This window comes from Colossoma macropomum, unplaced genomic scaffold (genome assembly GCF_904425465.1).
Source record: "Colossoma macropomum unplaced genomic scaffold, Colossoma_macropomum, whole genome shotgun sequence".
Taxonomy (NCBI): domain Eukaryota; kingdom Metazoa; phylum Chordata; class Actinopteri; order Characiformes; family Serrasalmidae; genus Colossoma; species Colossoma macropomum.
The window spans coordinates 25060099-25082395 of NW_023494794.1; the positions used below are offsets into that span (position 1 = coordinate 25060099).

Here is a 22297-nt window from a genome sequence, read left to right on the forward strand (position 1 = left end):
CAAAGCAAATCAGAGTCAGGTGTAGAAGGGTGCAGCTACCGTAGATACATCAGCTGTACTACACTGAACATGTACCTAAAGCAATGTTTTGGGCAAAAATAAATGGGTACAATTTTCACATTACCTCAAATGTAGCTGATTTGGCAAGATATGCTCAGTGTCTGAAGTTTAGAAGCAAGAATTCTGGCTGCTTTAATTTTGTACCAGAGCTATGAGGCCTTTGTAGTTAACAAGCAGTGATGTAAGACTGAGACCAGCCGCTTCATTGAGTTTACCTCCTTGTTTCTACGCTCATTGTCCATTTTATCAGCTCCACTTACTATATAGGAGCACTTTGTAGTTCTACAGTTACAGACTGTAGTCCATCTGTTTCTCTGCATACTTTGTTACCCCTTTTCACTCTGTTCTTTAATGGTCAGGACCCCCACAGGACCACCACAGAGCAGGTACTATTTGGGTGGTGGGTCATTCTCAGCACTGCAGTGACACTGACGTGGTGGTGGTGTGTTAGTGTTTGTTGCACTGGTGGAAGTGGATCAGATGCAGCAGTGCTGCCGGAGTTTTTAAAAACTGTGTCCACCCACTGTCACTGCAAAGTCAAAGATAGTAGCTCATCTGCTGCTGCACAGTTTGTGTTGGTCATCCTCTAGTCCTTCGTCAGTGGCCACAGGACGCTGCCCACAGGACACTGTTGGCTGGATATTTTTGGTTCGTGGACTATTCTCAGTCCAGCAGCGACACTGAGGTGTTTAAAAACTCCAGCAGCACTGCTGTGTCTGATCCACTCTATATATATGCATTTTTTCTTTTAGCTGTCAACTTTTTAGTTTGATTTGGCCAGTTGGCATTGCCAGACTTTGGCAAGAACACTGAACTCAGGCCCCTGGTGTTCAATTGTTATCTGAAAAACTGAAACAACTTCCCCACATGTGACTAAATTTAGAAATATATATATATATATATATATATATATATATATATATATATATATATATATATATATATATATATATATATATATATACATTTATTTATACATATATAAATGGAAGAAAGTATCAATTGAAGATGTTGGAATTTCAGGATTTGCCCTCTCAAGCATAAAAATCACTCATAAGTGGCTACAAAACAATGCCTTATCCATTAACATTAGCGCTAATTTAGAAAAGGACTGTTGGTGTTCAGTATTTATAAATGTTCAATCAATACCACAGTTGTGTTTATAAGAAGGTATTTTATTATGATTTGATTTTGAAGAAAAGCTACTAGGCCTATTGTACATACAGTCTTATGAGGAAGAAAAATTCTTCATTTTTTGCCATGTTTGTATCAGCTCCTGATATTGAAACTAATGCAAATAAGTGTGCAGTGTAGTCAGAAGCCGGACAATGCAGAATGTAAATTGAATGTACATCCAAATTATTACCCAAGTATGTATTTATACATTTTATTTTTGAACATTATTGCAAAATGAAAGTAATAACTGTATAATTCTAATGCTTACATGTTGACTTAGAGAAAAGTGCTGTTCCATGCCTCACGGCAGTACATGACCAATAGCAGCATACAGCATTGAAAACAATGGATAATTCTGCTTGCCATCTACCATCATAATGTTAATGCAGCATTAATTCTCTCCCAAGTGAATCTGTAGGGGTACAGCTCATGGTTAAATGACCTCAAAACAATTTTATTTTTATAATAAATTTGGACTGGAAGCAGTTAAAGAAGAATAGCTGGAATCAGTCTTGGTCTTGGCACTCTTTATAATGAATCTTGACTTAAACTTGACAAATTTTTTGTCTTGGACTACTGTCTAGCTGATCTAAATGATATTTTACCATTAAATAGATGATATCAGTTGCTAGTAGGCCCATTTATATTTGTATGGTTAAGTAGGGACCTACCACACATCCTAGAAGGTTCAGATGGTCTTTATCATCTATTTGTATCGTCCATCATCCACATAAATGAGGAGCCAGTGCTACCCACCAACTGTAAGTGACAACAAGCAATGAAATGTTAGTATTCTGCCTTCTAACAAGTAATGGAAGCTCATAATAGATGCTTTGTCACCCAATTGCTGAGTTAACTTGATACATAGTCTCAAATAGACCCACTTAAGTGGTTCCTGACACTATGTGAAACACTGTTGGACAAAATTCACACCTCAATATGGCTGCTGCCACCGTTTTTCACAATGTGAGGTCTTTTTGTCCATTTTTAGAGATAACCGTATGCCATACGTTGTATAAATTTGATTTTCCACAGCGATGCCTAATGCAGTTTCCATCAAGTCTGCAGTGCAGTTTATCATGAGCTTCAATAAAAGCCCCCACATTGCTCTGAAGAATTGCCATCCTTGCTCTATCTCTGCGATGAGTGTTCTAGTCCAAGGTCTTGAGGTTTACTGTGTTTTGTGGCCCCTCGCTAGCACTGACCTTGTGCATGTGCTTCAATAACAGTAATATGTGCATCAAGGTACTTAGCCCACCCCCACCCCTAATCCCCCCACTATCACCACCACCGCCTCCACCACCACCAAAACCTCATCCCACTGCCTTCAGTGCAACTGGCTTTTAAAAAAATTGCTTTGGGCAAAAGCACAAGATAAACCTCCATAACAACAATGGCATTGAGAGTAATAACCACAACAACAACATCAGCAACAATAATACACTTCCAAAAATCATATCTTGGCACTTTGCAGGTAGGCTTTCACTTGTTTTAAGGCACAATGCTTGAGGGAAGTAAACACTACCATTCAAAACTTTGGAATCAATGTGTTCAACAATAGAAAATTGATCTGGTTGTGAATGAATGTATAAAGTGATTCTATAGTGCTTCCAATCATTAGTCAGACACTAGAACGCTGTAAATACAGATGATGAAATGTGTGTGAATGATGAATAGATCTGTAGAAGTTTGTAAAAATGACTGGAAAAGCTGCAGAAGGTAAAGAATTAAGTTATAATGAAAACAGAACCAAATCTTAATGTAGATAACTTCTAAGCCACTTATCCTTCAGGGTCACAGGGGGAGCTGGAGCCCATCCCGGCAGTCATTGGGTGGAAGGCAGGATACACCCTGGATAGGTCACCAGTCCATCTCAGGGCAGACAGACAGACAGACATGTACATTCACACACACACACACACACACACTCACACCTAGGGGCAATTTAGCATGTTAGTTGCAGAATATTATTTATCATTTTGTAAGTTTCATCATAGAAGTCTTGAAATATTGAATAATACATCAAAATGCATTGTGGTGTACAGTTTGTAACATTCAAATCCACTTTGTATGCGTTCTTATTGTATATAAAATAACAAAAATGAGTAATATGTAATTGTTGTAGTTTTCTTATATGATCCTACATTAATATTTATAATTTCTTGTATTACTGTTAGGCTTTATCACCTGTCTGTAAAACACTTTGAGCTGCCACCGGCATGAAAAGTGCTATGTAAATAAAAAAAATGTATTATTATTATTATTATTATTATTATTATTATTATTGCAAGTGATTCCAAACTTTTGAATGCTAGCGTAACTGCAGTAAACAGTGCAGTGAGATCAGCTCACTGTACAAATTTATTTCAGAATAAGTAGAAATGTTTACAAACAGGTTGAATAATCTGGTGCAAACCTTAGAGACCACGATTCATTTATCAAACACTCAGTCAAAACAGCCTTTAACTTAAGTTTTTCGTTTGTTTGGTTGTTTTTTTTTTTTTTTGTTTTTTTTTACTACATTTTTTTTTCAGTGTCAGAAAAATATACAACAACTAGATATAATATCACATCACATCATCTCAGTATTCAGTGTGTCACTCTTTACCTTCATTACAGCTTCCATTGTTTTCAGGAGACTCAATTTCAGTTTCTTAAAGAAATCTGCAGACACACCTCCAAAGTTCAGTCTTAGAAGTTGGTTGCATTTTCTGTTTCTCATGACCTCAATCCAAGTAATTCCAAACACATTCCGAAGTGTTGAGGTCTGGACTCTGGTGCCCATTGTTGTATGGATATTTTCAAATCTGAAGCAAGAGTGGGGCGTGATTTTTTTTTTTCTCTCAAAGATGAAAGCTTTAAATGCTGTTTATCTAATAGGGACAGTTTTGGTGTCTGCCAGGTCTTCCAGGTGGCTGTTAGGAGTCCCATTTTTTCTAAAAATTCTAGTTGTTTCACTCATTCCTTTCATTTTTGTGCAAGTATATCATTTTATACATAAAATTCTTAGAAATATCTTTTGAAAAATGTATAACTTATACTTAATAACCATTTTGACTGGCCAATGGGCTCTGGCCTTTATTACACAGTACTATAATATTCTTACAGCCTCATGATGAGAAATATTAAATAAGGCTGTTTTCGGAAGAAAACCTCATCTCCAAAATTGTAACTTTACAGGAGAAGGAGAAAAGTTACTTTACTTTTAATGTAAGTCAATGGAACAAGACTTTTTTCCAAGTCATTTTGGGTCATTTCTTTAAGTCCATTCATCATGAAATTTACACACAATGTAAAGGGCAACATGTTTTTTTCAAATTATTAAACATCAAAAATAGAGATACAAGGTTTTCTTCCGACAACAGCGATATATTGCCTACACTGAGTGATAGAAACTTTCTTTTTTTTATTTTTCATTTTTCAGAAGTACTTGTATCTTATCCTCAGTATAACAATGTACCCTTCTCCCTGTGCTGAAGGCAAACCCTATTTTTTTTTACAAAAAAGACAACAAATTATAATACAATTCCTCCTAAGTCTAATGCGGCAGAAGGACGCGCACAAACACGATATGCATGCAGGAATCTTGGCAGTGGCTTTAAAGATCTAAAGCTGAACTTTATTATGTTTGTTGCTGTCCTAGATTTTAGCGAGGTTGAACATGTTTTTTGGGTTACGTAACATAATCCTGCTTTCATAGTGTATCAAAAGATGAAATCTCATTTCATCTGCTCGACTGTGTTTTCAATTTGGCAATTTTCCAGACCGGCTTCATATTGCGCTCCAGATTTTTGTTTGTCTCCTCCTGCGCTCTGTGTCTCGTACCGCCTCAGGATCAATGAGAAAATAACAGCCGTGAGATGAAGTCGACAAACTGGCCATGTATGTGATCTGTGATGTGTTTTTTCCTCCAAATTGTCATGTCATGGTCATTTATATTCATGTGTTGACACCAAACGCAGATTGCTTGAATATTACCACCTGAGCATGAATAAATTATCATATTCAAATACTCTATAAAACATAATAGCTCCTAACTCTTTCCCATCAATTCACTCGACTTCACCCTTCTGAAAGAAATCAGGTGATGAATGTGTAATTGCTTTTGAAGGCCGCAGTCTGCTGCAGTGCTTCCCTGTCATTTCATTCGGCTATCTTTTATTTGCTATCAGGGCATCGGCATCTAATAATAACACCGTGATGCTCGGAGGGGGGGAAATATGAGGAATAATATTAGCGGGAGGCCCCGAGCAGAGATTAAACACATGGAGACAAAACCTCCTGTCTAGGAGGAAATGGAGCATGGCTTTACCTGTGGCGGTCTTTAAGGATTACTTCACAATCCGGATCAGTTAGTCGCCCTAAATTTCCTTCAAAGGGCCCATAACATGGAAAAAAGAGTTGTTCCTCCATTTTTGTAAATTGTAGTTTGATAAAGTACAAACCAATTCCAAAAAAGTACGTAAATACAAACAGGCAGTAATTTGTGCAGGTCTTTTTTTACACTGTATTTAATAAGATATGATTTTTAACTAATTAACTAATTACTAAACTCAAAAAGTTGGCACAGGGCCATATTTACCACTGTGTTACATTATCTTTCCCTTTAAGAAACACCAGCTGTTGCACTTCAAAATGTGCCACTTGTTTCCAATGGGAGGCAGATCTAGCACCTGCACTCTCTTATTACAAAGTCATGGTGTTGTAACACATGCAGAATGTGGCTTGGACTGAACTTTGAGTTGGCAACAATCTGGATGGCCTTTTTTATCTTTGGTCCAGAGAACGTTTTTACTTTGTATGAGTCCATCTCGGATGAGCTTTAGCCCAGAGAAGTCGGCGGCGTTTCCAGATATTGTTGATACATGGTTTTGCTTTGTGTGATAGAGTCTTACTTTGTATTTGTAGACTCAGCAACAAACTGTGTTTACAGACAAGGGTTTTCCAAAATATTCCCAAGTCCATGTGGTTATATTTATCACAGAAGCATGTTGGTTCTTAATGCAATGCTGTCTGATGGATCAAAAGTCACTGACATTCAGTATTGGTTTTCGTCCTTTTGCTTTACACACAGAGATTTCTTGAAACAATGAACAATGTTATGAACTCTAGAAGGTGAAATCCCTACATTTCCTGTAAAGATACATTGAGAAACAAATTAAGAAACAATAATAAGGTAAAATATTCCATGTCTCCTATTTGTGTGGTTTTCAATTGAATGAAACAACTGTAAAAGACCTGTAAAAGTTTACAAATCACTGTTGTCTGTTTTAACTTGTGTTTTGACTACTGTCACAACTGTTTTGGACTTAGTCCCATACACTACATAAAGCAATTCAAATCTATAAAAATAAATAACTAAATAAGTAAACAAATAAATGAATACAGTAAAGAAAAAGGTATGGCAGCAGGGATGCTAGACAAAACCCATTAATGAACTCTTCTCAATAATGGTAAAAATCCGTAATATTACAGTCATTTCATTTCTTAGAAATACTGCCTTCTACAGTAATTCAACAGTTTCATCAATTCAACTAGTTAATAATTCAACTAGTTAATAAACCAAATGTCTGTGAAATGAAAGTGATAATGTTGTGAGTTTTCATTCTATTTCTGTAAATTAACAAAAGCAGTGTTAAATTACATTATATGTATGATTTATTCCTTTATATATGCACAGAACATTTTTTTTTAATTAGCTAGATTACGACATCAACAGAATACTATCAATTCACCCTGTAGCAGTTTAGCCCCGCTCATTCACACTGAAGTATAGCTCAGCTCTGAGCACTTTTTGGAATGAGGCTTAATACATGGCAGCCAATCAGAATATATATATATATATATATATATATATATATATATATATATATATATATATATATATATATATATATATATGTGTGTGTGTGTGTGTGTGTGTGTGTCTTATAAATGCAAAGCAACCAAAACAGCTTGTTTAATTCTAAAGGATAAAGAAAGATTGGAAAATGGTCATGTGAAAATTAATTATGACTGGTTTTGGTACATAAAACCACATAAATATTCCTCAATATGTCATGAGAAAAAATCTATAACATATATCCAAACATTGTTACTGATCTTCTTCATCTTATTATCTTGTGTTCGTATTAATAACTGCACTAGCAGACAACTATAATTCGGTCGAGTAATGAAACAGCCAGTGTTTCTCTCAAAGAAATAACTTAAATTAAGTTCAAGCATCTATAAAATGGTTGAACGGCACATACTAATCTTAGAACAATCTCATAATGAGAAATATTAGATATTGCCTATATTTACTTGCCAACACATTGTTTTCAGTGTAGGCGTCAAATAAACCTACTAATGTGGGCGAATGATTGACAGAGCACAATTAATCGTTCTGCCAACAGAGACCATCAAGAAAGAAGAAACATGTAGGTAACAAGGTGGGATTCAAAGTCGCAGTGATCCAGGAGCTGCTCAGTTAAAGCTGGAAGTTGTATTTAGTGCACGAGTAGACAAGAATGAAGCTGATACTCTCTCTGACATTGTAATGCTCTTAAACGTTTCTTAGATAGTGGCGTTCCATAAGAGAGTGGCACAACAATCGAAGTGTCGGCTCTATTATGAGGAGATCATGAGTTTGATCACTGGTCATGCGACTGCCATCTATGGCCGGGAGTCCAACATGCACAATTGACCTCACTCTCTATGGGTGGGTTGGATGGCCATCGCGTAGCATGATGCTAGCCAGCACAGATGTCTGTGAGGTGACATAACAGAACTGGCATCAAAGCTGTAGTGTTGCCAGTCTCCTGACAAGACACGGCATGAGTTTATGGCACTATAACTGCCTAATCTGACAAAGGAACCACTGTGAAAGACAAAATTATTGTGCAATCTGATCCCGGCATAATAGAACCACCACTGCTGAGCGTGTCTCATTCTGATTTCATCCAGTGAGCATTTGCCTTCTCTGATAATAGGCTTGTTCGGTTTAATGCGGCACTGTGCAGACCGAGCACCACCTGGCTCGGTACGGTGCATGCCAGTAAGTTTTTCTATCTGACTTGCGCCGACACTGGCAAGTCATGATGACATACGTGGCTGTAATCTCGCCCGAGCGAGGCGCCTGCAGTTTTCAGAGCCAGTCGGCACAGTCGCTCACCACCCGACTGCGCGAGCTGAGAGACAGCTTGACAGAGCTTAATTTTCACTGGCCTGAAGCTCAGCCGACAACCATGTGGACACAAACTGTGTTGAGCAGAGCACATAGCTTATTAAAATACGGAGCATTTGTGGTTATTATTTTCTAATGTAGAGTTTGGATTTATATTCTTAAAGAAGTGTTACATCTGATAGGTGAACGTCATGAGAGCAGCCAGCTGATATGGGAGGATGCTGGTAAACTACCTAGCTCGATGGCTTTCTTCTCAGTTCCTCCCCCATTTGTAACCGGCTACTCTTGCTGACCGCCAAGGCGAAACGCAGTTCATCTCGAATAAGCCCAAAGTTTCTGACATGATGCATTCGGTAGTGTTAAGTGCTCAGTAATTGCCCAAACTCTACACCTCCCCCTTGTGGTTAGAACATATGGAAGCCAACCCAGTGGATACATCTGACAGGGTGCAAATAGATTTTCAATAGAGGGTGCAAACACTGTTTCAACAGCAGTAGAATAGGCTAGAGGCGTTTTTGTATGGCAGCCTTTTGTTGAGAAATAAAAGCATGCTTGCTTTCCTCGTACATGCCTGTGCTTTCTTTGATGGAACCATTAGTCGGAATATGTCTTTTGAAGCTGTGGCGAATTTCAGACTTTGATTGATGACAGCACAATGTGTCTTGGTGGTTTGGGGAGACAGTGGGAGCTCTGCATGAGCATTTTAAGATTTCTCCAAAGTTAAAATGGGAAATACAAAATCCCACCGCTGTCATCATCACCGTAGCACCAGCGCACCGAGGTGTTCTGTAGAACTTTTACACGGAAGGTTTTAATCTGGCTGCTTCTGGTGTACTTATCCCAAAACGCCTTGGCACATTACTGCTAATTCACTTCTAGGGTGTGTTCTTTAGCCCCGGGGTACCTGGCGACAATCCTGTATCTACCACTTATTAAATTGTGAACTTTGGTTAGAGCGCTCCTTTGGCAGTCAGTCATCGAATTATCTTATTATATCATATATTACAACATCATCTCTCTACTCAGCATGCAGCATCCTGAAATTACTCGGAAAATGCACAACCTAGCAGTGGCCCTGACTCCAGCTGTGTATTAGTTCCACGCACACTGCCATGTGACTACATTAACATAACATTTACAGTATTTAGCACATGCTGTAATTCAGAGCAACTTAGAGCATATCTTTAAATTAGTGGAGATAGGTTAACATCTAAAGATACTCAACTAAGAGTTCTGGTACAAGATCACACGATACACAGAGTTTTGTGCGAGGCGCAAGATAAGTGTTCATTTAAATGCTGAAGACATCTTCAGTTGGCTTTTGAACACAGCGTGGGACTGAAAGCAGTGAAAGTTCACCATCTGGGCACCAGAATGCAGTCTTCATGTATATCACCTACATATCTTGAGCAGGGGTGGGGCTAAATGTTGTGGCCGAGGGCTAAGAGGACACAATTGTATCTGAATAAAATACATTGATTTCAAATTCAATTTTCCAACGTGTGTTTCGTGACATTATATTACATTTTGTTACCTTGTTACTGAAATTATTATATTATATATTATAAAAATTGGTCTGTTCTCTCATTGGGTGAAGGGGGATAGGGTACCTTTCTAGGCAAATCAAATGTCCTCATAGGCCTCACGGTCCATGCTTTCTCAGGCCTGGGATGGTGGGTAAAGCCTGATCAAAAGGGTCAATGGTATGGGATTTGCCCATTGCCATCAAGATGAAAGGGCTGGTCTACTGTTGGCTTTGTAGGCTTTTATTGTTGTATTTCAATGGATGTGACCACCATGTTAGAGTCACTGTCATGCTTAGAATGGTCTACTAACTAAATAATACCAACACAACGGTGGTCTTGTGGTCAGAAACTGTGTAGTGGACAGGGTAGTGGGCGGCTAATAAAGTGTGTATCAGACTACAGCCTGTAGTTGCATACCAATGTAGAGGAAATGTAAAGTACAGGGAGTTCATAAAGTGGCCAGTGAATAGAAGTACAAGGTAGGTGTTTCTAATAAAGTGGCCAGTGAGTGGAAGTATGAGGTAGGTGTTTCTAATAAAGTGGCCAGTAAGTGGAAGTATGAGGTGGGCGTTTCCTATAAAGTGGCCAGTTAGTGTGTACACATAGTTGTGTGTATGTTTTTATATACACAAACACACACACACACACACACACACACACACACACACACACACACACTCACACACACACACACACACACATATTTAGATTTATTTACATACATATATATATGTGTATATATATATATATATATATATATGTATATACACACACACATATCAGTCAACCATATATATATTTCATAAATGCTAAAACACTGTTTTGAGGTTTCCGAGGCAGTGGAATATATTTTATGTTTCTGCTGTTTTTGCCTCCATCAGTCTGCCTTTCTCCCTGAGGCAAGAGACCTTTGTCAGCCTCATAATAGTAACCTGCCGGGAATGTGCGCCCTCTAACAAAAGTTCCTACCCTTTGCTCCTTTTTTGGTTACCTAGTAACAGACAGCTCGGACCAGCACGCAGATGTTGACCTCTCTTTCTCTTTCTCTCTACATTTCTCTGTCTCTCCCTCTCTCCGGTTCCCATACAGTGCCCTGAGGGCTTGCGGCCCATGAAGGATGGCTCAGGTTGCTATGACTACTCTCTGGGCACGGACTGCACGGACGGTTTTAACGGCGGTTGTGAACAGCTCTGCCTCCAGCAGTTGGTGCCCCTGCCGGATGATCCGACGTCCAGCAACGTGCTCATGTTCTGCGGGTGAGAGGGCGAACACAATAGCAGGCACAAATACATACAAGCATGTGTGCAAAAACAAACAGATGTAATTGCACCTACTTATGTGACTGTTCAAAAGTTTGGAGTCACTTGTGGTTAATAAATTTTTATTCAATAATAATTTACACTGTGCTGTGAAAAAAAAAACCCAGTGTGGAAGAAAAAAAAAAAACAATTCTGATTCTTGGCTGATTCTGGGCATCTCAGCTCATCATTCTGGACATTGCTAACAATGTTTTACAGCTTCCTACAAATTATTTGAAACGTGATGTTTTTGAGTTCTAGCATTGTATTACAAATATTTTATACATGTATCTGCAAAATCAATGGTTCCAAATTTCCAAATAGTAATTCCAACCTACGGAGTACTGTCATTTCAAACTTTTAATTGATAATTCTAAACTTTTCAATAATAATTCAAAACTGAATAGTAACCTCAAAGGTTTTAAACAGTAAATTCCAACATTTCAAATATAATTCCAAAATTTTAAATGGAAAGTCCCAACTTTTAAATGGTAATTCCAAAATTTTGAATGATAATTCCAAACGTTTTAATGGTAATTTCAAACTACGGAATGGTAATTGTGAACTTTTAAAGTGAAATCCCAAAGGTTTTGAACACCAGTTCCAAAACTTTGAACGGTAACTCCAAATTTCTAAATGATAATCTCAAATTTTTGAATCATAATTCCAAAATTATTAATGGTTATTTCAAACATTTGAATGGTAATTGCAAACTTCTGAATGGTAATTTTAAATGTTGAAATGTAATTCCAAACTTTTGAATGGAAATCCCAAAGGGGTTGAACAGTAATTCCAAACTTTTGAAGGGTTGTTCCAAACATTTAAATGGTAAATCTAAACGTCTGAATGGTTTGAATCATCATTCCAAACTTCCAAACTTCTGAATGATAATTCCATGTTTTAAATGGTCTATTTAAATGATTAAATTCTAGTTAATTGCTTTGGCTCCTTCACTTTAACACAGACATCATACAAAATGCAATCCTGTTCAAGCCCTCCAGACTGTCTAAGCTTTTTATGTCCTTATATAATGAAAATATAAAGCTAGCATGGCTGTGTGTTTGTTATTACATCCTGAGGAATGAGGAATGAACATTTACCTCATCTGAATTCTGCAGTGTTCTCAGTAAGCCAATGCCATATATTTTCATTCTGTAGCTACTCAGTTTCTCCACAATTGCTGCTTGCAGCTACATTGGAAATTGCGTCTGATCAGTAGTCCCACACTGCGCCGGTTGTGTGTTCAGTGTGCCAGGACGTCTCTGCTCACTCTGGCATCTGTCTCCTCTCCATGTGCGTATCTGTGAGCGCCCAGGTGTGTGCAGGAGTACAAGCTGGCAGCAGATGGCCGCTCCTGCCTCCTCCTGGCTGATAACTGCGAAGGGCCCAAGTGCCCACGCCAGGACACGCGCTTCAACGACACGCTCTTCAGCGAAATGCTGCACGGCTACAACAACAAGACCCAACAGGTCAACTTGGGACAAGTCTTCCAGATGACCTTCCGGTGAGTTCCGTTTGATCCCTTTCTGAAGTGACCTTTTTCTATGCTCTGCTCACAAATGTGTCAAAGTAGATTGAGCAAGCTTTCGCAAACACTAGCAAACTGACTGTGTCCCATGTGCCCTCGCGATTTTGTTGATATGTAGTGGAATCTATACTGCCAGTTACCCGTGCAATGTTTCCTGTTTCACTGGCTGCCATACATGCCCAAAGCATAATAGATCCACCCCTTGCTTTATAGTTGGCACGATGTTCCTTTCATCAAATGCTGGTAATTTTAAAATGCCTTTTGCTCTTTACGTTGTGTGTAAATATCATGAGAAATGGTCCAAAATTACTTGGAAATAAGTTTGATTACATTAACTTAAAAGTAAACTATATTTTTCCTTCTTCTGTAAAGTTATCTTTTTGGAGATACAAGGTTTTGTTCCAACAGCAGCAATATATTGACCTGTATGAGCATATACATTTTTAAAACAACATACATAGGATATCGCTGCTGTCGGGACAAAAACTTGTATCTCCATTTTTGTCGTTTTTTCAGTTTTTGAAAATGCCTGTTGCCCTTTACATTGTGTGTAAATGTCATGATGATCGGACTAAAAGAAATGGCTGAAAATGTGGAGATATGTACACATATCTTCCATATGTAAAATATAATAGCACACTTTTTTGTCAAAATACCTCAATTTACAGTGCAGTGTTTTTAAATAATTTAGGCCACACTATTAGAATTGGGTGAAGTTTCTTTTGTTATATAATCAGTGCTTTTAGGAGTAAACATCTGATTTATAGGCTAAGCAGAGTTAATTAGCTTTAGCTATTTCAATGTTGCTAGGCTAGCTAAGGCTACCTAAAGCTTTGTCTGTTTCTCCTGTCATTATCACCAAACAGCTTTTATTTTTAGGTTTTGCCATTATGTTAGTATATTTTTGGAAAAATGTTGTTAGCAGACCTGCTGGTGTGAGTTTAGCCATTCTACAGTAGCCGGGTTGTGGCGTGGCTAAAGTGCTGCTGACTTAGCTAGAGAGCAATGTTAAAACAACTGTAGCCATTGAACCTGTAAACTAGCATTTAAGTCAGATGTTTATACTGGAAAACCTTGGTTTGAAATCTTGGATCTAACAAAAAATGACATCCAGTCTCAACTTTGTATCTTTGTAAAAAAGGGAATGCATTTGTGGGCAGGGCATGAATAGGTCAACTGCTGGTCTTTTCCTGTCTTTTGAATGTTTTCATGTGCACGGGTGACGTTGAAGCTGCCTTCCGAGTACTGGTACCGCCAAAATGCTGGATTCAAAGTGTTGGATTGAATCTGGTTGTGTTGTGAGAAGTGGAGAACCAATGCCTGTCCATTAGCTCGTAAGTGTTGTGGGTCGGAGTTAATCCCAGCGCCGCACTGCCGCTGTCAGGCTTCTGAAAGCCGCTCCTGCTGCTCTGTTAATAAAGACAAATGTCCCCTGTGGGCAGAGGCCTCCACAATCACACATGACAAGGCATTGTGGCTGTGTGAAGCTCAGATCCTACACTAGGACTAAATCACTCTGTCAGGCTGTCCTTCTCCGAGGCTGCATGTTGTGACAGTTATAAGTTGGGCGTTAGCATGGATGGCTAGAGGTTTTGCTAAGATTAGCTATGGAGATTGTGCTATTCTGAGGTACAAAAGAAAGCTGCGGATCAAAGACGAGTTGAAGAGCGTTTCAGGTTCCATCATGAAAGGAAAATGAAATGTCACTCACTCGCGACTCTGAGGCTTAGATGAGCACAACCGCTCTGTGGCTGTTAGTCAGTGATGCTAGCTTTGACTCGTCGTTGCTAGCTTTGATTTCCAGGCAACAGTAGGTTTGCGTAGGGGATAACAAGGCTGGTTGACATGGTGTTAGCATCCAGGTCAGCAGGGGAAGCTCTTATGAAGACACAAAGAGGGCTGTCCTCTTGACCAACAACTTGACCATCCATTTTGTTCAGAGATCTGAATGTTACGGTCTGTTAAGGTGGGACTGCTTTTTGATTTTTAAGTTTTTACATTTTGATTTCTGATTTGAAAGCCAAGGTTAAAGAAGGCTAGCTAGCTAACATGCAGAAAATACAGAGTTGTGTCTAAAAGATGGTTCTTCAAGGGTTCTTTAGTAAAGGCAACGGTTCTAATTGGAACCATGAATTCTACATAGAACAATTTCATGCTCAAATGGTTCTTTCTATGAGAAAAGATACAGCAAAATAATTTCTTAAGAAGCCAACTTGTCTAAAACAACAAAACTTTCCGACACACCTAAAAAGAAAGTTCTTCAAGGATTCTTTAGTGAAGGCAACAGTTCTGTTTAGAACTATGAGTTATATATAGAAAGAAGAACCATTTCACTATGCAAAGAAACATCTAAGCATGAAATGGTTCTTCCAACTGAGGGAGAATGTGTTGTATATGGTGCTGTAGAATTTTATTGAAAATGGGTCTATATAGAACCACATATGTATATTGGTACAAGCTTGACATCATAACAATAGCAGAACTGTTTTGGTGCTATATAGAACCATATTCACATTCTGAAGAACATTGAACTGATTTAAAAATAATTGTATTTGGTTGCTATTAACACACACACACACACGTTATATATATATATATATATATATATATATATATATATATATATATATATAATGCTGTTCTATTTTCTTGCTTCATTCATTGAAAACATTGAAAAGCCTTTTAACGTTGTGCCAACCACCTCATAACACATGCCAACCAACCCGGTGTTAAGGCTGGTTGGCACAAGTGTGTGACATGAATTTAGTGATGCACTCACAAATTCCAGGAAATATCTTCTGTCTGCTTTTTAGCTAAGCTATTCAGCTTTCATTTGCTGCTAGCTGGATTATGCTAATGCATGCTGTGTGTGGCTCTTTCTTACTGCCTATAATATATAGGACTCAAAAGCAAATGATAAACTCATCTCATATTGCCAGAATACCGTATAACCTGCGTTGGCTTGCCGAACAATGTTTCCGTTGCTATAATAATGCTTAGAAGGTCATGTCTGAAATTTAGCATGTGCTAAACAGGGCATGCGACTGTTTTTGGAAACTATTTCATGGCCGTTTAAATTAGAATAGATTCTACATCACTCGGTTCCAGTGTGGTCATAGTGGTTCTAGAACATTTCAGGGAAATCTTCAATTTCAGAGCTTTGTTTAATGCTAGTTTGGGCTAGTAATGATGCTAGCTAGATGCACTACTTTATCTCAGAGCACTGACTGTTCTTTTTTGCCTGTTTTGGCCTGTTTATTGCCTATTCAAGTCTATCTGGATTGTTGAAACTGAATAAATTGTTGCTTTTTAAATATTATTATAGGCAGGATGGTTATTATCGCCCAAAAAGGATAATGACCGATTCATTAATATACATAGACATGGACTAAATCAACAACAAGCTAATAGCACTAGTCAACAAAGTTAATCACAGAACAGTGTGGACCAAATGAGTGGGCATGAACATTTGACCAAATGTTTTCATCCAAATGTAGTTAGCATTTGCTAAATTGGTACTTTTCTCCCATGCTGAATGGACCGCATGAAGCTGAGGGAAAATAAAGTACTTTATTCTTTGCAAGAACACAATTTTCTCAGCAGGCTGGATGGATAGTGGGAGAGGATTAAGTTATTTAAAATGCTTCGACTGCAAAGCTTGTATCTTCTATAGAATGATGGGTTTCTGAAGACAAGGCATAAGTGCTCAAACTGAGCATTACTGCCAGAGCCAAGAGTATTTAAAAACGCTGTCTTTAGACTAACCATCTCCTTCTGTTTGAAAAGAGCATGAATATGGAGGAAGTAAAAAAAGAAGAAATTGACTAGGTTTGTAAGTAAAGCAGTGAGTCATACATATTTTGTATGCTTTCAATGTTTTCGCAGGATTGATGGCTCCTTTTGAAGGCAGAGTAATAGAGAAGTAATTGCTCTCACTCAAACAGTAGTACATTTACAGTGACCTCCAGAGTTCTCAGTGAAAATGAAATGAATTCTCATACAGGGTGAAGACCACGTTCATTTATTTCATTTCCAGCAGCTTCTTTGGTTGATGTGTCTGTCTCCTTTTCTCAGTGAGTGTGTTTACATGCACTCAATAATCCAATCATAATCAGATTTCTACACTTTTCTGATTACTCAAATGGTCATGTAAACACCATACTCTTACACCGTAATCAGATTTCGCAGCGCATGTGAACTCTTACTCTGATTTCTTTCGGGTTTCTCAGTCACTGCATTTGCAAGAACAAACGGCCATACCAGAATTAAGCAAGCAGCATTGCTGCAAGATGGGAGCAAAAGACTTTGAGTGGCACTGAAAGGAAACACGAAATAAAGGATTTAAATATTGTTCATCTTATAGATGAGGTATGTTCATATTTTCAAGTAATGTTCAAGTTTTATGTTATGTTTATGTCACGTCTTCTTCTGTGAGTTTATTGGCTGGTTGCAAAGCAGAAACCTGATTACTGTCTGACTCATGTAGACCCAGAGTTTCCCCATTATCGGACTACTCAAGTGCATGTAAACGAGCTGATCGGATTATTGACAAAATCTGATTTTCTGCAGTTATCAGATTATAAAGTGCATGTAAACACACTCACTAAGGCTTCTTAACAGCTACACATCCTTTTGGATCCATAGCACTGAGTTGTCTTCTCACAGTGGAAGGATGGACAGAAACACCTGTGGATGTTTTCAGATCTGAAGCAGCTTGATTTTCTCCTCTCGCTCAGAGATGAAAGTGCTGTTTATCTGATGGGGACAGTTTTAGTGTCTACCAGGTCTTCCAGGTGGTTGTTAGGAATCCCATTTTTTGTGTATCTTTCAATCATTTTTTGAAATCTAGTTTTGTAAGCTGCTGTTTTTTCCACTTATTTTTCTTTGACTTTCTTCTTGTGCAAGGGGATAATCTCATATCTAATCTCATTAAAAATATCTCCTGAAAGATGAGTAACTTGTACATAATGGCAGTTTGAACAGGAAAGTAAACAAATAAAGGGTGGTCTTATAATTTTGTATAGTATATTCCAAAATATAAATGGAACATATTACTTATTTTGGATGAGATTATTGACATCTTTGTCAGAGGCAAAAAAGCGCTACGTGTTTATTGTGAAAGTAAATAAATAAATAAATGTTTTCCACAATTGTTTGCAGAATTAAACATTTTCCAAAAAAGTTATCTAATATTCTGTAGCTCAGTATTGCTTCCCTCAGCCTCATCAGTTCAACAGAATTCACAGTTTTATATTGTTTTCATGTTTTCATTCATCAGTGTTCTCTCACTACAGTACCCAGCATGCATTGTGCAAATACATTGTACAAACAGTGGGTATCCCTGTGGTGTCAACGAATCCTGACTGCTAGCCTAACCACTGATCTGTAGACTAATAAATGCAAGATAACATATTAGCTAGCATAACTCTCATCTCAGTCATCAAACAAAGTTGCAAAGAAAACAGTGATTCTATCTTCATTCAGCACAAAATAAGTCACGTTTTTTCCTTTCAGGCAGACAAAAGAAGCCAAACTGGGCTAAGGTAGCCTTGCTAATTTGAGCATTAAGCCTCTTGTCCTCATCTGAGTCATTTCTGTTATGTAAGTAATAAATTTTCTTTATTGTGATGATAACTTGAAGACATTTACTACAGATAGAGGGCAGCATTAAGATATTCAGCTCTGTTATATACAAAAATATGTACATCCTTGGTCATGTTTTGTTGAAACAATCAGTTAGTGTACAATTTATTTAATCTATTTACTAAGTAAAACATAAAATGTAAAATATGCCAAATCGTTTGCACATGCTACATTTTATTTTTCTTTTTTAATATGTTAAATTCAGTGAATAAACAGTGATTGTGCATTAAATAGTGCTGAAGTGTGTTCTCTCCATTCTCAACAAAATATACTTGGTGATTTGACCAGGGGCGACCAAACTTTTGCATACAACTGTATCAGGCTTTCTGCCACATTCGCCAGCCAGCAAAATAGAGAAGTTCACAACAGGCCTTATAAAAATCCGAAGCAGTTGTAGTTTTTCGAAAGACCCTCCCACCTTCAAGACGCATCATAAGAAAGGGATTTTTCTACTCTTTAAACTGAAAAATCCTACTTCAGTGACCACTGCAGCACCAAAGCTGAATGTAGAATATAAATGCCTTGTTTACAACAGATGTAACAATGGTTAAATTTTCCATTTTGTCCCTTCAATCAAAGGTGCCAGTGACTCTACCTGTTCTGTGCAGGTACATTTCTCATTCTTTAAGGTACAATCAATGTAAATGTACCTCAAAGGTAGATTTAAGGTCCAGTTGTTCACCTTAAATACGTTTTTCCAGGTGAAAATTAGGTATTTGTACCTTTTCATAACCTAATATTTGAAAACAGAGCAATAATATAAAAAGCCTGGAGACGAGACGGGGTGTGTGGAGTCAATACAACTTAAAAAATATAATATCAATGGATTAAGGTATAATTATGCACCTTGACTAAAGGTACTGAGATGTACTCTTGAGGGTACCACCCCAGTGACAAGAGGGGGACTGCCCCAGTGACAGTTTAGTACCTTTATTTCTGAGAGTGTATCAAAGCCTTATACAATGACTTTAAGCACAGTTGTTTTCACATCTAAAGCTGCCTATTATACAGCTCCCTCTATGATCAGCATTATGATGCTCTCTGTTTGGTCTAATTAGAGCGACAGACAGTGCGTAAACAGTGCTGTCAGCACCCGTTCAGAGCAGCGTCCTGAAGGCTCTGTAAGGCCTTCGCCGTGATGCCGGGGCTTGAGCTCACGACACCAGTCACTTTGTCAGTCCGCACTGTTCAAATGGTCGGGGAAGGCAGAATTGACTCTGGCAGATTCATTTTCATCCCGGGTGGGATGTCCTCACTGCCTCGCACACGCCAATAATAGTCAGCAGGTTATTTCCAGCGAGCCCTCAGCCGGGATCCGCACAAACCTGTCACACTTTCATTTTTCATTTTAACAGATCACAGCTCTTTGGGCTCTTTCATTTTAACGGATCGCACCGACAGCGCCGAGCCGCTGCATTCTCATCAAGAAAACGAACTGCGCAGGCCTTGCTTTGACATGTTTTGGTGTTTGCTAGCATTCATTAATGACTAGTGATCCCTCACTGTCGCTAGCACGAAGCAGGGCGAAACCCGGGGAGCTGCAGCTGACATAACACAAAGAAAGATTAGCGTAGCGGGATTAGCAATAGCCTTCGCTAGCATTGTTGAATTATGGATATGTCTGGAAGATCCAATTTAGCGCAGGATAAAGCTAAAAGCTAAGCTCAGGCCGTAAACCCAACAGAAAAACAGATTACATGTAGCATATTCCGCAATATCTCTTTTTTAAGATTAAAAACAACTAAGACCGTGGTCTGTCCCTTTATCCTTCTGATATCCCCCCTTCACTTCTGCTCGGTGTTTGACCAGTCCTGGAAAAAAATGAGGAAAAGAAATCAAAACCTGGCTAGCGGGTGGGAATTGGCAGTGGCTAAGTCAGGAGAAATTGGGTGAAATTAAAAAAAAAAAAATCTTTCTCTCCACAATTTTATGAAATGGATCGTGGCCATGTCCTCACTGCTACCCCTGGAGAAGCTTTGATATGGAGATGCAACGCTTCCCTCCTTCCAAACAAAACATGTGATATCTAGCAGCTGGTGAATGAGAGGAAGCCGCAGTCTAGCCTCAGGCGCTCCACGCTCGTGCGCCGGATCACTTATTGCTCACGACTGATCTTCCTTCATCACACACTGCTCCTCATCTACGTGAGGTTTCTATCGCATGTACAGTATGAATCCATGGCAACAGCAGAAACTGTCTATCAGCAGTTTAACCAGGGTTAGCGACCCTGATGCTAAAGTCTGAAGCGCATACAGCACTGCTGCTGCATCTCCCAGCACACTGTAGAGCAGTGGTCATCAACTCTGGTTCTGCGATCTAACTTCCTGTTAAACCCACAATCTGCCACTCCAGTCCTGCTCCGGCTAATTAAGTTCTTCAAAAGTCCCTAATTGGCTTGATCAGGTGCATTAGCGTAGGTGTGGGGAGGGGCCAATATGTTAGATAGAGGCTGGAACTAAACTCCGCAGGACAGTAGATCTCCAGGTGAAGGCTTGATGACCACCGCTGTAGAGAATATGTGAGATTTTCACATAGCAGTTACTTAAAGATGCAGTGTGTAAGATTTAGTGGCATCTAGTGGTGAGGTTACAGATTACAACTAACTGAATCCCCCTCCCTCACCTCTGCCTTTCCAAGCGTGTAGTAGAACCAACGCTGGCCATCATGTTTTCTCTTCTTTGTGATGAGGATTCGTCCTCTGTTGTTTTTTTTCTTGTGCTAAATAATAAGTCTGATCCTCTGTTTTTCAAAATGAGGGTTCTCAAACATTTCACAACACAGAATGGTCAGCCAGCACCGTCAGCAACCACTGATTCTTCTTCTTTCTACATCTTATAACTCGTGCTATAGCTCCACCAAATTCAACCCATCGCTTCAACATAGGAATGCAAAAGGCGCACTCCAGAGCCAGTGTTGGTTTGCTCATTCTGGGCTACTGTAGAACATGGTGGCACAACATGGCGGCCTCTGTTGGAAGAGGAGCAGCTCCCAATGTAGATATGAATGAATACACTAATGAAAACATGGTTTTGTATATTATATTCCATTTCTGCTAATGGACCCACCTTCACTTTACTGAATCAGTGTTCTAATCTAACGTTGATTCTTTATCGCTTATGCACCCTAAAATAATATTTTGTCATGTATAATAATAACTTGTCATGTGTCACTTTTAAGAGGCAACCAATCAGAAAAGTGGGCAGGTAAAACTAAACCAGAGAGCAAGAGTGAGGTTGAACAGTATGATAGTTTTGCTCACATTTGCAATGTAAAAATGGCTCGAAGCTATATATTAAACCTTGGTGTTGATGTGTTACTCAGTGGTCTGATGGACCCATCGCAATATTGTTTTCTCCTTTAGCAGCTGTAGCCAGTCAGCAGCCTGTCCATGTTGTCCACCCTCACACACACACACAGAGACAAACACACTAACAGCAGGCCATGTAGGAGGAGAACAGAGTGAAGGACACAGCACCTCCACACTTTTATTCCCGCTGGTTCACCCCAACACCACGTGTAATATAAATGTGTGGGGGGTGAACAGAGTGAAGACACTGAAAATGGGTTATTTTATATGTTCGTCACAGAAAATGAGCAAAGACCAAGAATCTGAGGTTGAAATAATAATAAATCTCATCATTTTGTTTTAAGCATAAAATGGCCTCATGGTTCTAAATAGATCCAATCCCTTTACTAAAGGACCTGTGAAGAACCATATTTTGTGAATACAGAAAATATCATTTTTTAAAAAAGCTAACACAACTTTCTGACACACTTAAAAACAAATGTTCTTCAAGAGTTCTTTAGTAAAGGCAAAGGTTCCATTTAGAAGCACGAGTTCTATGTATAACCATTTCAAATACAACATATTCTATATCATTCTGAAAAACCATTCACCATG

General features: G+C 38.6%; 1 protein-coding gene across 1 annotated transcript in view; it reads left to right on the forward strand.

Moving 5' to 3' along the window:
• LOC118814606 (astrotactin-2-like) overlaps window positions 1-22297 on the forward strand; it is a 697894-nt gene that overhangs the window by 505877 nt on the left and 169720 nt on the right. Inside the window, exons 13-14 of the mRNA XM_036580304.1 lie at window positions 11017-11183; window positions 12541-12729. Of these exons, the coding sequence (XP_036436197.1) occupies window positions 11017-11183; window positions 12541-12729 (356 nt within the window). The remainder of the gene's footprint in view (window positions 1-11016; window positions 11184-12540; window positions 12730-22297) is intronic.